The following is a 17,336-nucleotide window of genomic DNA, read 5'->3' as shown; positions in this document are numbered from 1 at the left end:
TTAACTCCTGACACGATCAGCTAACAGTTAGTCAAGCAATAATAAGTAATAAACTGTACAAAAACGTGCAGAAATTATTTGAAAAAAAACTACGTTTTCTAAAGAATTAAAGAGGCTGAGTCACAAGTTTAAACCTTAAAACGTACAGGATTTAGGAGGTACAGTTGGAGGTATGCCGCCCCCCAAATCCCCTGCTTTCGCAGCCTTTAAATAAAAAAAAAGTATTTTAAACTGAAAGTAAGGAGCGTCATTAAAACTTAAGACAAACAGAAATTATTCCATATGTGAAAGGGGCTGTCCCCTCCTCAGCGCCTTGCTCTTTACGCTAAAGTTTGACTTCTCACAACTCTTTTTTTTAAACAATAAAAACTTGACTTCTCACAACTCTTTTTTTTAAACAATAAAAACTTGACTTCTCACAACTCTTTTTTTTAAACAATAAAAACTTTAGCGTAAAGAGCAAGGCGTTGAGGAGGGCACAGCCCCTTTCATATACGGAATAATTTCTGCTCGTTTTAAGTTTTAATGTCGGTCATTACTTACACTTTTAAAAACTTGTTTTTTTTTAATTATATGCTGCGAAAGTAGGTGGTTTTGGGGGCGGATGCCCCCCAACAGTACCTCCAAGACTTTGTACGTTTTAAGGTTCGAACTTGTGACTCAGCCTCTTTAACTCTTTAGAAAACGTAGTTTTTTTTCAAATAATTTTCGAAAAAGGGGGGAAACACTGCTGTGCATACAATATAATTGCATTATATGGGGAAACACTACAATGCATACTGCTACTACTACTGCTACTACTTTCGCTACCATTATTACTACGAATAATACTACTGAGCCTAAAGGTAGGAAGTTGAAACTTTTAGGGAATGTTTAGGGGGATGTTGAACTAAATCAGAATACACTGTACAAGTAGGTTGTCAAAAAGGCGCATCAGCAGTATCACAGGAATAGTTTAGGGTATTAAGTTCAAAATCGGGACATGTTGAGGGGGATGTTGAACTAAGGGAAATGCAAAATGTGCTTACTACTACAACAACTAATAGTACTACAACAATTACTAAAACTGATGCTACAACTACGACTGCTACAACTTCTACTGCGATTACTACTAGTACTGCTGAAGCTAAGAGTATTACAATGACACTTTCAAGGAATATTGAAGAGAATGGTGAACTAAATTAAAACATCTTTAAATGTAGGTTATTAAAAGGCTAAAACAGCTATATCCGAGGAACAGCTTATAGTATCAAGTTGAAACTTTTTAGTGCCTATTAAGGGGGATGTTGAACTAACCAAAAGGTACTATATGTATACTACCCCTACTACTTCTAGTCCTAATACTAATATTACTATGAAGGCTAAGGGTATTAAAGAGAAACCTTGAGAAAGTGTTGGGGGGTTTGTTAAATTCAGTTCATTCACCTCGTATGGGCACAGCAGTGAAGAGAAATATAGACAGTACGATCATCTCCTATCTCAACCATTAGACAAAGCCAGACCGGAATTCTTCTCCTCGGAGAACGTATAAACCAAGAGAAACATAGCAACATTAGATGTTTTCATGGGGGGCGCGCGTGTGGCATTGGTATTCCCCACCTGGAGAACAGGAAAAGAAATAAGAAAAATCGGGCGTCTAGGGGATAAGGAATAATGCAAAACGTTGAAGAGATAAAAAAAAGGGAATATAATTAGTCTGGCTGTATTAATGCAAAGGGTAAAAATAACAGTGGTTTGAGAATGAAAAGAAAAACAAAGAATGAATTTATAAGAATAATCAAGGTAAAAATAAGTTTTATTTGAACAATGCCATAACGTGATGACATTTGATTAGGATATTTGGCGCTTCGCATTGATATTTCAGTCCATAGTTTTTTTATGGCTCATGGGGGTGATGATTATGAATATGATAGTAAATTTAATGATAATGTTAAGGTTTAAGGTTTGTGGTACTGTTTGGGGACTGTGATATAGATAGGTTATTATTTTTTTCGTTGTTTTTTTATTTTTTGTTATGTTAGTGTATTTTTGCCACCCCCTTGGAAAAGTTTATTTCTTGGGATGGCCGTTAAACTTATGTTAAATTATTTGATTTCTTAGAATAAATCTATCTCTCTCTCTCTTATCAATTTTTTCTCAAAGGGAAATTATACGGTCAGCATGAAGGCAGGCCATACTTCCCTCCCTCTGGCTGCAAACATGCCCTGGACAAAACAAAGTTTGATTAGCAACTGACAACAAACTTGGTAACTAGAATAATTAAATAATTTTAAATAACCTTAACGCAATGCTGAAACATTCCAAGGTTTATACCAAACTAGGATGTAACCCGAAACTGGAGAAATAATGAAAATAATCGTGAGGGTTAACTTAATAAGTCATAAAAAATTCTTTCTGATAAGAAGTTTGACGTAATTTGCAAGTTCGTGGCAGAATATTTACAACAATAAAAACAACTACCGTATCATTGCTTTATGTTCTTCTTATAATACCTTTTCTTCTTAATTATAATAGTTATTCTTCTATAATATGCGTCAGATGATTTGCCCCCAACTACGCATTCTATTCCCGGCCGAAGGCATTGAATCAGGAGATCGGTACTTGCGCAACGCAGACCATAGGTCAGCATGCAATTTTTTTTTTTTTGTAAGTTCTTATAATATATTTACTTGTGTCCGCTTATTACAAAAATGAGAAAAAAAAATGGAGTACCAAATAAAAAAAAAATAAAACCAGAGGAAAAAAAGACATAGCTAATTATGTCTAATACAAATAACTAGTACAAATTTAATTCTTTTAATGTCCTTCATTTTCTGAGAACTTACTAACAATTTCACGACAAACAGCTCTTAACAGACGTTCTTTATTTTCTTGGATGGGGCTATTCCAACAGTTATTAGAAGAAAAACAAAGGTCTTACATCAAATTCCGAAGGGAATTTTTATGGCCGAAAATAAAGAGGAAAAATTCAAGGGAATATTTTTGCTTACCAAGAAGAAAAAAGTTTTGACGCTCCACGGCGCAATATTACCATCTAAAATCATATATTAATGTGAAACCTAGTAGATAATCTGTGCTGTAGCTATTAGGTTGCCCCTTTGTGATAAAACATTTCGTGGCAAATTTCAAGTAGTCCCGCCACGTCGTGGATCCCTCTCCCCCTATTTTTAAAATTCCGGCTATTTCCCTGTTGCAGCGTCGACCAGAAGTTAGCACTGGAAATTTCCGCCACTCAGTCAAGTCATAAGTCATACCTGTGAGATGGGACAGTAGCGAGCCACTTTGCCGGTTCGCCCTCTTTGTTTCTGCTTTCGCAATCATAAATAATTCAGGTTCGCACTATTTTCCAAAGTTGATCAAGGAAGTGAGAAATATATAATGAATCGCTTAAACAAAGGAAATGGGAGGAGCTTTTCTACGCGCCGAGACTGTAGGAGACAGATTTTTTTAGGATGATCGTACTGTCTATATTTCTCTACAGTGGTGTGCAGGCTGCCAAATGACTTTATCGGAAGTACAAAATTTTTTTAGAGTAGGTTGAAACGTTCAGAGCATGCTGGGGGTATGTTGAGCATGTTAATGGGTTTCGGGAATGGTGTTGTTTTATTTTTCAGGAAAACGTGAGGTGCAAAACTAAATTAAACAATAATATGTATATGTGTCCAGATATTCAAAAGGTGGTATGTTGTTAAAATCTTGTTGGAAAATTTTCTCCAACATATAAATAGCAAGTCAAATTATGGATAATTATAGAAAAAACTGATAAGATTTTAAATATTCTTTCTTAATAAAAAGACCATGTCAATAAAAAACGAACAGAAACAGAAGTTAAAAAAAAGTTCCAACAAAATAAATTTTTCAAAGAAACGTAGAAACTAAAATGAGCAGCAATAAAATCATACAGTTTAATTTCTCGGTGTGTTTCTTGATTGTTTTCTTTTTTTTAAACCCCATATTACTCACACCAATTTCCTCATCCCTCGTCAGTCTTCAGTGTTGCACTAGTTAACTCCTTTTCTCCCTCGTATCTTATGCTTTTATTTTTTCTTACCTTTCATATTGTTGCTCAGTCTGTCGTAGTACTAACAAATCTCTTCTGTGACTCTTCAAAGATCCCAGAATACTGGAATAGCTCCACAAGATCGTATTGTAGGTAAAAGTGGTCTTTATGTAGCGTATTCTGCTTTTCTTGGTATACTTCCACCGTATCTGCAGCATTTTTTTTTCACGAACAGACTCAGGTATTCTTCTTCTTTGCGTAGTTCTTCTCACATATTTACCCTACCTAAGCAATCATCAACGGCAGCTCAGATGTCTCCTGTTTATCTGCAGCATTCTACTATGGAACTCCATTCCTTCTGATTTCCCTCCATCTCTTACCGCGGCGGCAGTTTCTCGGCGGATTTTTCCGGAGTTATTCTAGTAATTATTCCGGTCTCCTCTGTTTATTTTCTCCTCTTGTTTCTCCTTTTCTTTTTCTCCGCTTCCTTTTGTTTGTCTTATATTCTCCATTATCTTTATTTTGTATGTATTTCGCGATTTAGCGTATTGTTCATGGTTCTTTCAGTGTTTTATTATTGTGTTGTATAGCCCATAACAGGACAAGCTTCTTGGGCCAGATAACCGTTTCATGTGCGTAATAGTGTTTAAGTATGAATAAATGATTGATTGAACATACCCTGAAAGTTTAATTTAGTATTCTAAGCCATTTTTTAATGTTCCTTGTAGTTATAAGGATAGTAAAAGTAGCAGTTATAACATACGCATAGTGACTTTTGTCTAGTTCCTTATTCCCTTCAACATGCCAGTCTAGTTCCTCTATGCCATTCCTGAGACTTTGCTGATATATCCTTTTGACAACCTTTTGATTTACCTTTTGATCCTCAGCATATTCCTTCCTTTAATATATTACTCATAATATGATCTAAACATCAATGTACCCTGGTTGCACCAGGGGCTATCCTCTAGATAATAAATTAAAAATAACACCCAGACCAATCAAGGCCGTACCCGGGATTTTTTTTGGAGGGGGTTTTACTCAAAGAAATTTTTTGAGAGGTGGGGTTTACGCAAAAAAAAACCTCAAAAAACGTATACAAAATTTGTTTACATCCATTTTTGTTACGTTTTTACGAGTCACACAAACAGGGGGGGGGGGGGGTTCAAACCCCCTAACCCCCCCCCCCTGGATACGGCCTTTGGATCAATTGAAGAAATAATTGCTATAATACCCTTATTTTAAACCCCTCCCCTCTCTTATTTCATCAAAAGGATTCATCCAAGCCTAAAACGATCAAATCCCCTTCTTACATCAAGCAAGTCCAAAAAAACATCAATATGAAAAACCAAAACAGTTGTACAAATATTTGCAACAAACACTATTTGTCTTGAAAGAAAACCTCATGTGATCCTAAAAGGTCGTAATAAACGTTGAAACTATTAAATTGCCCTTCTTACAGCAAGTAACTGGCCAAAAAACATCAAAAGGAAAAATCGAAACAGTTTATATAAATATCGGTATTAAATTCTTATCTGATCCTAAAAGATCGTAAAGAACATTGAAACGATGAAATTCCCCTTCTTACATTAACTAACAAAAAAATATCAATGGGAAAAAACGAAACGAATTATATAAACATCAGTATTAAACACTATTTACAAAAGAATTAAAACAGCTAATCATCAACTTAGGTTGGAATGGGCAGTTCTTTTGCAACAAGTTCTAGAATTTCCCCAATTTTCTTCCGCCAATTTGCAGGTCTTTTGGCTACTTGCTGCCACGTTTCTCCATGATGTGGCTCTGCCGCAGTACATCGCTTCTTCACTTCCTCTTGCTGAGCCTAAAAAATAACCATCAATTAAATTCTATAGCCATTTTGCCCAGTCACAAAAAAATTTACTAACAGCGAAATTCACTTGAAACACAGTGTTCACTGATACCATTGACCAGACTTTACCATTTGCAATGGATAATTGAAACACTAAGAACGACTAATTCCAAATCCCTAATACCTAAAAACCGCGTGTCCCATATGTTTTTCTACCTCGTATAGTCCTTCTCTTGTTTTAAAAATGTTCTTGAGAAATCACGAGTTCCTACCAGGGATTTCACTTCTTTTTTTCCGCTTTTTTATTTAGATCTTATTCTTCCTGTTTACATTAGCATATAAAGGCTGTCACGTAATTCCATCACTGGAATCAAATTTGGAATCATGCGGTTGAATTCGAGCCCGGGTCTCGTATTGTCAAGCAAAGATCAATACCATTGAGCCACTAGGCTACAGCTAATTCATTATTTATTCTTTTTCTTCGTGTTTGGTATAGTATGGAAACCCTTCAGCATAATCTCAGCATTTATTATTTATTGATATATTTTTGTCTTCTTCTTCTTGTCTGGATTGTTATCGAGACACTTTTGCAGAATCAAATTTCTGGCCCTGCATCGGATTGCTGCAGCTGGGTTGAAACCTTTATTACCAAATAGAAATAAATCTCGCCGCCCCACCGCAAGACTTCTCTTTTGGCAGCTTGTCCTCTGTCCATTAGGCTCCAACTAGTTCTGAATGTTAGCTAAAGCTCTATCGTGACCGAGACTGATTTTAACTCCCAAAAATATATCCTAATCTAAAACCCTAAATCTCCCGAAATATCTTAAATCCTCAAAATCCCTAGTCTTAAAATCCTTAGTTAAAAGCCTTAATCCTTCTAAATTTTATACATATCAAAACTTTATATAATCCTTAAAATCCTTAAAATAATCTCATCGTTAAAATCCTTAGTCTCAAAATCTTAAAACCCTTAAAACTCAAACCCAAAATCTCAGTATTAGTAAAATCGCATTGTAATTAGCCCTTTTTCAAACCGAAGACCATGATATTTTTAGAAATGTTTATAGAATAAAAGTTGTTTGACAGTCAAGTATATATACACAAAAAAAAGTGGATGCCCACTTCAGTAAATGATTTGCTTGATTCAAATAATGGAAACTTAGTCTATTTCAAAAAACAGAAAAGGGTTAACAAAGTCAAATTTCTATTTCAAACACTTCTTCCCCACGACACACATAACTTATATTTTAAAGTACCGAGGATAGTCAGTTGGGTAAGTGGAATCTGATTGTCCAACTGAATCTGATTGTTTCAGTTGGTTAAGTACGCAGCCTTATACATACTGAAAAATTAGGAGAATTAATAAATCAATTTCATGTTAAATAAGGGAAAAAAAAAGAAACGTGAGTGAAAAATTAGTTAAAAAAAAGGCTAAAAACATGTGATGAATGAGAACGAGAAAAACGGAATTTGGGTGCCAATATATATATATATATCAAAAGAATCGCCTTTTTATACTGATTTCAAATATATAAATTTCATTAAGTTCAGTTTTACAAATCCAAAGTAACGAGCCTGAGAAAATTTTCCTGATTTTCGATAAAAGGGTAAAACACCCCCTAAATGTAGTGATCTTAATGAAAATCACACCATAAGATTCAGCGTATCAGAGAACCATATTGTAGTTTTCAAGCTTCTATCTGCGAAAATGCGGAATTTTGTATTTTTCGCCAGAAGAAAGATCACGGATGCGTGTTTATTTTTTTTTGTTTTCCCCAGGGGTTATTGTATCAACCCATTGGTCCTAGAATATCGGGAAAGCTCTCATTCGAAAGGAAATTAAAATTTTTAGTGCCCGTTGTAAGTGACCTAAAATACTGGAGGGCAATTAGGCCCCCTCCCCGCCCCGCTTTTCCCAAAATTGTCCGATCAAAATTTTGTGCTAGCCATTTTTTTCATCATGTTTGAAAGGCCAAATAACTATGCCTTTGGGTATAACATTACCTCTCCCCCCCACAGCCCCAGGGGAAAGGTCTTTAAGTTATAAATTTGCCCACTGTTTGCGCATAGTATTTGTTTTTGGGATGTATGCATACATTTTATGGTTGGGGGAGACAGATTTTCTGCTGGGGTTTTTCCAAGGGGGAATTTTCCATGGGGAGGGAAGTTTCCAAGGAGTCAACTTGTCAGGGAAAATTAAACACTGGGGGAATTTACCAGAATTCTTATAAAAAGTTCTTTTTATATGCCTAGCTTGTCTCAATTTCACGCACGGAGTGGTTAAGAGTAATTGTCTGGGGTAAATTTTCACCAGGATTGAATTGTCAAGAGGATATTTCCGTGGGGAGGGCGTTTCTTCATGGAGGTGGGGCCAGATTTCCTGGCATTATTTAAAAAAGATCGAAAATTAAATAAAAAAAAAGGTTTTTTCAACTGAAAGTAAGAAGCAAGATTAAAACTTAAAACGGACAGAAATTATCACGCATATAAAGGGCACCCCCTCCTCGACACCTCGCTCTTTACGCTAAAGTTTGAATTTCGAACCCATTTTTTAACAATGACACCTGAAACACAAGGGCCGTTTAATTAGAACAATAAGAAGCTTTTTTAAAAGTACTAAAAAACTTTAGCATAAAGAGCGAGGTGTTGAGGAGGGGACAATCCCCTTTATATACGTAACAATTTCTGTTCGTTTTAAGTTTTAATCTTGCTCCTTACTTTCAGTTGAAAAAACCTATTTTTTATTTAGTTGTCTTTAGGAAACAAGAGATTGATAATGTTTGAATTTTTAAGGACAAAAAGTGCAGTAAAATTTAACTAATTAGTTGGACAAGGGATCCTTCGTTAAAAAAAAGTTCATGAATGATATAACTGTAACTTCCTTTTTCGTATTCTAAAAAAAAATGAACCGTTCCTAAAAACATTGTGACAATATAATGTCAAAAGCACAACATCTAAACTCTGTCTGGATAAAGTTCAGGGATTTGCCAGTCAGAAATCTTTATGAAAAATTCTGATTGGTCCGGCCTTAATCGGGTCGGTCCGGCCGATTGAACTTCAGTTTTAGTGCTATCTAGTCCTGGATCTAACTCTATATCGTAAACGGGATTCGTTTCAACTGATTCCTGGAATTAGCGCTATCTAAGTCTCGGTATTAATAAAATCTCATTGTAAATGGCCTTTTTTAAAACCAAAAGTCTTTTCTCAGTGTTTGTAGAATAAAAGCTGTTTGAAAGTGAGATATATATATGTTACCATGAATGTCGACAAGGATAGACGTGTCTTGTTTATTTAAGGCTTATACTTAGGCCACATTACAGTCACATTTATCGATGAAATCAAAGTTACGCATTACTGCAGCGCCAATTATGTACGCCGTTCGTAATTTCTCGAGTTCATTGTTCAACTTTCAAACATTCAATTCTCGATTGACCAATTGGAGTTGATACTTAAGGCATAATTTTTTAAAACTAGAAATAATGGAAGCTCGGAACAGCAATTTTTCTATTTGTAACAGAAATATGACAAAAGTTAAGAAGACGTAATATTAGTAGAGAACAGAAAATTAGTGTTGGTGGAAAGTTTTTAAACCAATTTCCTGTAATTTTAACTTCCCACTTCTGAAATAGAAGTGTGACGCTAGAATCAAGAAAACCCCATGTCCTTCATTAGATTTGTTTTTTTATTGACAGGTGTGACTATGGTGTGGATCAGGCATTAAAAAAGAAGAAGAATGAATACAATAAGATGGTAAAGGAGAATCCAATTTAAAGAGGCATCATTTTGATATTAACTGGTATAACACAATTACAATGAAAGTATTCGTAAACTTTTTAATTCAAGGTTTAATCTAGCAATCTTCTTTTTAATTTAAGAAAGATAAAATTATTTTTAAAATATTTTTATTTATATTTTCACGTACTTGATATCACTGTTGCTAGATGTTAGCCCCTAAAGCTGAGCGTCCAGTTTTAACATGCTCAAAAGCCATTCTGGGAAACGAAATTTGGCGAAAACTAATGGGACTCAGTAATGAAACATTGAATTGGTGAGAGCCAAGTATAATATATAGATAGCGGTCGCGTTAATTCATTAAGCGCTGCGTGGAAGTTTTCAATAGTTTTTTGTAGCCTTCGTTCTTAAATTAGGCCCATCGCATCGATTATTTCGATTTTTTTTTCGAATATTATTTGATGCTTGAGAACCTAAGGTGTCCTTGTTTTGTGATACTTATCTCTCTACTTTGTGTTCTTTTCTTTCTGCATTCTTTATTCAATTATTGTTTTTTCTTTCTGTATTTTCTTTCTTCACTTATTTTTCAATTTTCACTATATTTGTCGCTACCTTTTAGAAATAATGTAATAAAAAATGTAATAATTTTATTAATAATTATTACTTACAGATCACCGAAAATTCCACTACCTTCCTCTTCATGTAACCCAACCATTACAAAGATATAAGTCAAAACTGTCTTTAGATAATATTAGCGAAAATGGGTATTTTCAAAAATTAGCAAGAATTACTGACTCGACACAAAAATCAGCTGAAGTAACCAATAGTATATATTTAGAATTGAATCAGGCAGTTTGAATCAGTACTATCTAAAATCTCTTATAAAAACTGCCAAAAGAAATTATTATATATCCTTATCAAGCGACAGAACAAATGCCAGTGGGGCATATAAAGCCTAATACGTTTATATAGGGTATATATAAAGAAACAAATACTAATACATATGTGACATAAATTGTGTCTAAAAATGAAAAATTCAGTAGGCATTTTCTTAAAATATAAAAGCAATTACCTCAGTTCCGTGAGCCAGTTCGAACTTAAAGAAATATGCCCAAGCATCACCGAAGTCGGGGTCGATTTTGACCGTTTTCAAAAACCAGTCCCGAGCCCTGTCCAGTTTCCTCTCCGTCCATACAAGCCTAAAAAATATTTTTTTTTTATTTGCAGGATATATTCCCGTAAGAAAACATGGTCATATTTTATCAGCCCCATAGTCAAAGGCGTAGGCCTATACAAAATCCTAAACTATCCCCTTTTTAAGGCTGTAAAACATTTCTTATTTTTTTAGAAAACTCAGCAGCGCCTTTGAACTCAGCAGCGCCGAGACACGATAACAGAAAAGGAGAATCTGTGGCCTTTAAATGAATCGAGAACAATAAATCCGCGCCTATTTCGCTATGTATATACATTTAATATATCTATGGCAGCGATTTCGAACATTAAGAACGACCATCTAACGGTTTATAACCTTGTCCTGTGGTGGCACAGTGGTTCTGATCTCAGCTTGGTAAGACTGAACACAGAGATCCAACCGGGCTGTAGAAACACACTGTAAGGCCAACGCAGGGACCATAGTAGGACCTTAATAGCCGAGAAGCGTCGTTACTCCGGTACAATACAATATAGTTTAACCCAAACTGAGATGATTACTACCAATTCGAAGAAAATATCCAACATATCCTCCTTGATTATCAAATATCTCCAGATAAGTCAATTATTTTGAAACACTAAAACAAACGTTCGAGAATCCAGAATTTAGCTGCACTTTTGATGAATTTGATAAAAGAATCCACGATCTTCAAAGTGCATTTTTATTCAGTAGAAAATCGAGTGCTGTAAATATGAATGGTGATCTGGACTAAATTCTACCAAATTGAAAAGAATATCCTGTTTATACCCTGTTTAGTTACCCTGTTTGATAACAATCTCTTCAAATAAATCAATTATTTTGAAACAGCAACGCTAAGGTTTGAGAGTCTGGTAAAGCTTTAAGGCCTCCATAAACCACACATTTTCTCCGCGATATGGAAAAGACAAAGGATAAAGATCATAAATTTGACATTGATTTACTAGGTCAAATATGATTAAGACACACAAATAACCACTTATCTAAGATGCTGAGACCACGAACAGCCGTCTCAACAGTCCAAGAGAGGTGAAATCATTTTATTCTACACACTTCTGAAGAAAAAGAAGAAAGTCTGAGAATGTAAGTCTGAGTACTTGATTAGAAAACCTGAAATACAGTTCGCAAAAATAATGTTTGCTTCTCGGACAACCACTTTCAAAGAGTAAAAAGACAAAACAGCCAGAACATAAAAATAATTACTAAAACACCGCGATAAAAGAGGTAGAAGTATACACTTGTCTACGCAGCTCTAGCTATCTAGAACAAGAAGAATCTACATCCCAATTTTTTCTACATCTACAATCTACATTTTTTCCCAAGAAGAATTCTTTAAGCTAAGTTTGTATATATTTTTTGACATATTTCCTAATTCCCGGCCCATCAGTGTAACGTAAAATAGCTGAAAAGTACCAGCTTTTGTCTATGCAACTACAGTTTAAAAAGAAAAAGTCTGAGGTTCTATTTGTCATAATATATTTCCAAATTATACAAATAGAGAATTTTCTTTGTGTAAACATTTGGAGTGATCACCCTACAAATTATTGATTACTCCATTGCCAAAATAAAAATAATTACATTCAAAACGGCTAATAATTTTGAAAATAATTGTCAACCTTAAAAAAAATAGGTCCGGTATATTTTTATTTCAGTTTTGACATTTTAACAGATTGGTCTAAAATAAATTTTGTATAATTTCTAAACTTTAGATTTGGTCAAATGGAGAGCTCTTCGCCATCTTATAAAGCAGTTTAGCTAGGTGGATAAAAATTACAGGAATAGATCAAGAACCTACATTATGCCCCGGATAGGTGTTTTGAAGTAACCACCTCTATCTCTTTCTCCTCTAAAGGGCAATGGCCTCTGATCATTAGGGACAAACTTGCACTGTAAAAATAAGTTACTGTAATAGATATGGAGGACCTGACTCCCAAGGGCAGTGATCGGAGCCTCAAAACTTCTGCCAAAAACCTCAAAACCTGACAAAACCTGAGCCTCAAACCGGAGCCGCAAATCCTGACAAAGACGGTTTAAAGAACTTGTAAACGTATTTCTCAAATTAAAAAGAACATTCAAATATGGCAGGACTTAGTTGAAAATGAGTTTTTAACATTTGAATTCAAAGAAAGGTCAACCTCGGATGATTTGAAACTGGAGTCAAAGTCAAACCAAAATAAAGGCCAAGTTTAAGACCAGATAGAGTTTCCTTTTATATAATCTTCAAAACCTTAAAAACAGGAAAGGAACAGAGATAGAAGCTTAAACATCCTCTTCTGAAATATAATTTTGAACCCGGATTATTTTCTGAAAATTTTATTCTCCTAACTCACTATTCCTAAGATAGTGAAAGGTCCCTCATCAAGAATTTTCCCATTTTTATGACAAAAAAAAAAAAAAAAAAAAAAAAAAAAAAAAAAAAAAAAAAAAAAAAAGAATGATTAAAACATAAAGAATAAGACATTCTGAAACTTATAATCCTGGTAAATGATTTTCTTAAATTTGGTGGTTATGAAGTTAGAGACAAATTATTGAACTTTATGAATATTGTTTTGAAAAAAGGGATGTACCTAGCAATTCTAGGAACACTTTAATCAGACCCCCTCTATAAGAAAAGTGATGAGAGTGAGTGGGTTGCTTATAGTGGCATGAGCTTGGTTTCTATTAGAAGCAAATTGCTTAATATGATGATGCTTTTTAGACTTAGAGATGGTGTAGATAAATTTTTAAGAGAAGGACAGCGGGGTTTTAGGTAGGGGAGAGGATGCGCCGACTACATTTTGATCACTCTTTAGGTGCCTGAGTCATCAGACCCCTTTATTCCATTGTTTTATAGATTATGAGTAAGCGTTTGATTCAGCAGATAGAAGAGCTTTAAAAAAGATCCTATCAGGTTTTGAGATTTCTAAGTGCAAGAATAGGTTTTAAAATTTAATGTTAAGAAGAATAACTCGCTTAGACTGGGAATCAATGAAGACGAAGAGGTGGTGTTGGGTAGCGAGAACATCGATCAAGTGGACAGCTTCACTTACCAAGGTCGAATTATTAGTAAAGAAGGTGGATGAAGCGAAGGTGCAAAAAGTACAATAGCCTAGGTTTAGGGGTGGTTTCTCACAGTTAAAAAAGGTTTTGAAGAATAGGAAGATAAGTCTGGGAACCAAGGTTAGAGTATTGGAAGCTACAGTGACGACAGTGGTCAAGTATAGTTCTGAAGCGTGGGTGCCCCAAAAGACAGACAAGGATTTGTTTGATGTATTCCAGAGAAGTTATCCACGGATCCTTTTGGGTACCTGTCTAACTGACCGTATTTCAAACAGTAAGCTATATGAAAAATGTGATTCAATCCCGCTTTCTAGAACTATAATGAGAGAAAGGCTGAAATAGCTAGGTCACGTTCTGCGGATGACAGATTGCCAAAGATCGGCCTTTCTGACAAACCGTCTAGGGCCAAAGGAAAAGCAGGTCGTTCTCGGAACGATTAGCAGATTAGCAGATCGTTCTCGGAAAGTGGTCGTAAGTAAGGATTCGGAACTTGTTTAAATAGAATAGGCTGGAGAATGACCGTACGTAGCCCTGTTGGAATCAGACGTCTTGGTGCTGCAGTTAGATATTAGTAATGGTAGCAGATACAATTGTGAAAATACTTGTCAGTCACAAAATGTAAATAGAAAATTTTGATTTGACGATTGCTACGTCTACTTTGATAAAAAATAATTTTCCATTATCCCCATCCCCCCCATATATATATATATATATATATATATATATATATATATATATATATATATATATATATATATATATATATATATATATATATATATATATATATATATATATATATATATATATATATATATATATATATATATATATAATGTATACTGACTAGACTTGTTCTACTTAGAAGAAAAAGAGTGTAAAAAAGAGCAAATATTTGGCCTATACAGGAGTGGATAGCAAGAGAACTGGAGACCCAAAAAAACTTACTTGGAAACGGCAAGAAGAACGTGTGGATCATGTTCACATTTCTTGATAGCATCAACACTGGCAGTTTTTCTTTGAGGTCGTGGGGCCATAAATATATTCTCAGCCCAAAGGACTCCTGCAGTAGGACATTCTTGCATAGCTTCAATAAAAAAAAAGGATTAATTTTTTGGGAGTTTGCATTAAGAACTTAGAATGTGCTTAAAAGGCTTTAAATGGTTATAAGCCAAAAATTCTTGATTTTCAGGTTAAAGCGTAACCATATCTTACTTTATTTTAGTAAATTCCAAAATATCCATATCTTCTATATAGTTGTAATGCGTGGTCAAGTGCGTTTCTAGCATACCTTCGTCCCCTTAGAAATCTACAAAATAATACACTACATGTTCTAACTGGAGATAACAGCGATAATGTTTGTTCGACATAGACATACCGATAGCTAGCCAGGTTCCGTTTTTATAATGCTTTTTTTATGTTTAAAATATACGCGCATTATTACTAGAGTGTCTTAGTGAAATGTTTGCACGTGGTAATTTCCATCATTACCCGACTAAAGGCTCACAGACAGTTCGGCAACCATGGGTTATTACAAAGCAATCCTTTTTCTCTATAAGACATGTTGGTCCTCTGGTGTGCTACTTTCTCAGGCTGTTTCTTCAGTTGATGAGCTAAGTAGATTTCGTAGTGAACTGAAAGGACATGCTTTTTCGACGTATGGATTTTAACCCCTGTTGGGCGAATTGTATTTCGAGTGGTTACGATTTTTTTTTCTTTTTTCCGTGTTTTTTTTTTAGGAGATAGAGTAGATGAATGGTTTTGTGTCTTCGGCATCCAGCTAGGTCGGGAATATTTAACAAAAATTTAGTTAATTTAATTTCATTTATATATTTTTTTCTCTTTTGTTAGTGAGGGGGAAGGGATTCGGGCAAGGATGGCTGGTAATGAGTGATTTTAGTGGGGGTTTTACTTATATAAGTTTATAAACTTCAGATTTGTTGTTAATTTGTTTGTTTAAGAAAAACACATTTCTATGCACAGAAGTAACTGTATTGTATATTAAATTTTTTGACCTGTCACTTCTTTTTATTTCTCTTTATTGATTAAATTCTTTTTCTTTTGATATTTTAGGTTTACATCTTCGTCATTCGTTTTATTCCTTTGGAGTTTGTATTGTTTTCATTTTTTTCTGTTAGGGCTATGAGCTTTCAAGTCCCAGCTATTCGGCCCTCATTTTATTTCACTTTATTTTTTCCCTCTGTTCTACAATGGAGCGTCTCTAGATGCGTTGTTGAACTGTTTTGCTTCCATGCACTTCAATATCAAACTGATAATCCCCAGTTGAATTTTTTTTTTTATAAAGATGTGGTCTACCGGGATTTCCTTGGAAGGAGAAGTGTCTCTAAAGTGCCTCTTACAGGCACTTTAAGACCCCATTCACGATGTAATTTTACTGATACCAAGATTTAGCTGGCACTAATTTGAACCAATTAAGATTTGTCGTACAATTCCCTGACTGGCTAAAAAATTCTTATTGGCTCACTTTAGCGCTAGTTTATTGAAGTCTTAGTCAAATCTCATTGTGAATGAACCTTTAGCAATTTTTGTTCTTTTTTTACAGCAGCCTTTTGCCCCTGGCAAGACATTACATTCTAAAATGCAATTATCAGTAGTTTCATTATAAATGTTATAATTTACAGCCCGGAGAGAATAGAAGGAGTTAAGAGATCTGGAAGGAAAAAACATACGCCACCTTCAACGGTAAGAGTCTCTATGGGAGACGGGTGTCTAACTCGTGTGGTCAATTTTTAAGAAATTTAGACTTCCTTATTGTTCACAATTATCATTTTACGGCTTGGGATGTACTGTGAAAACGTCAAGATACCCTGAAAAGCGAGTTTATTTTATCAAATGGAAAGTATGGGGAAAACCTATGTCAGGCTTACCTTGGAAATTACTTTTTAGTTTTTCATTGTCATTATTTCTGCATCTTCTTCTTCATTTGCAATGTGCGAATTACACAGACGAAATGATTTTCTCCCCAAATTTCATTGACCGCAGAGCAATCTTCGTAATTCTTCGTATCAATTTTATTAAGTTGAAAAAAGTAAGATATTAACACTCTGTCACGGAGGTTCCGCTGTGTTTTATTATGTGTTCACAAGCAACACAAAATAAACACATAACAAAGCAGTTGGCAACTCCCATTGGGTTATATCCTAAATATAGATATATTACCATGATTAATAATAACTCTCTACTAGTACGAAATTCTTACAAGACGGTGACGTAATTATGGGAAGGTTGTTATTGCCATTTTGCTCTTGTCTGGTTACGTTCAGATATATTACTGTTTACGTTTCCTTCTTTCTTTAGTTTCTTTATTTTACTCTTTGTTTCCATTCGTGACACTATATTGGTACTATTACTCATGTCACTTTTACTCGTATTATATTTTTACTCATATCACACTGTACATATACTATACGTTTATTTTTACACTACTTCGTTTTACTATAAAACTTACTATTGTTCTTACTCAATATTATACTATTTCAAATACTATTTTGTTAAAGACAAATTCGAAATAAAACTAACGCTACTGAATT

The 17,336-nt window shown here is 34.5% G+C and overlaps 1 protein-coding gene and 1 long non-coding RNA gene across 2 annotated transcripts in view; both read right to left on the bottom strand.

The window, feature by feature from the left end:
• The window catches only part of LOC148945010 (uncharacterized), a 540,330-nt gene that overhangs the window by 374,666 nt on the left and 148,328 nt on the right, over positions 1-17,336 (bottom strand). The gene's annotated exons all lie outside the window — the stretch shown is intronic.
• Prp6 (pre-mRNA processing factor 6) overlaps positions 5,628-17,336 on the bottom strand; it is an 89,107-nt gene continuing 77,398 nt past the window's right edge. The window contains exons 15-17 of the mRNA XM_089099453.1: positions 14,734-14,872; positions 10,633-10,759; positions 5,628-5,840 (exon numbers count right to left, since the gene is read on the bottom strand). Coding sequence (XP_088955579.1) covers positions 5,688-5,840; positions 10,633-10,759; positions 14,734-14,872 — 419 coding nt within the window. The 3' untranslated portion in view covers positions 5,628-5,687. The remainder of the gene's footprint in view (positions 5,841-10,632; positions 10,760-14,733; positions 14,873-17,336) is intronic.

The sequence above is a fragment of the Artemia sp. Qi Xiang Cuo genome, chromosome 13 (genome assembly GCF_049724085.1).
Source record: "Artemia sp. Qi Xiang Cuo chromosome 13, ASM4972408v1, whole genome shotgun sequence".
NCBI classification, from domain to species: Eukaryota; Metazoa; Arthropoda; class Branchiopoda; order Anostraca; family Artemiidae; genus Artemia; species Artemia sp. Qi Xiang Cuo.
This window is presented reverse-complemented; position numbering and strand designations above follow the sequence as displayed.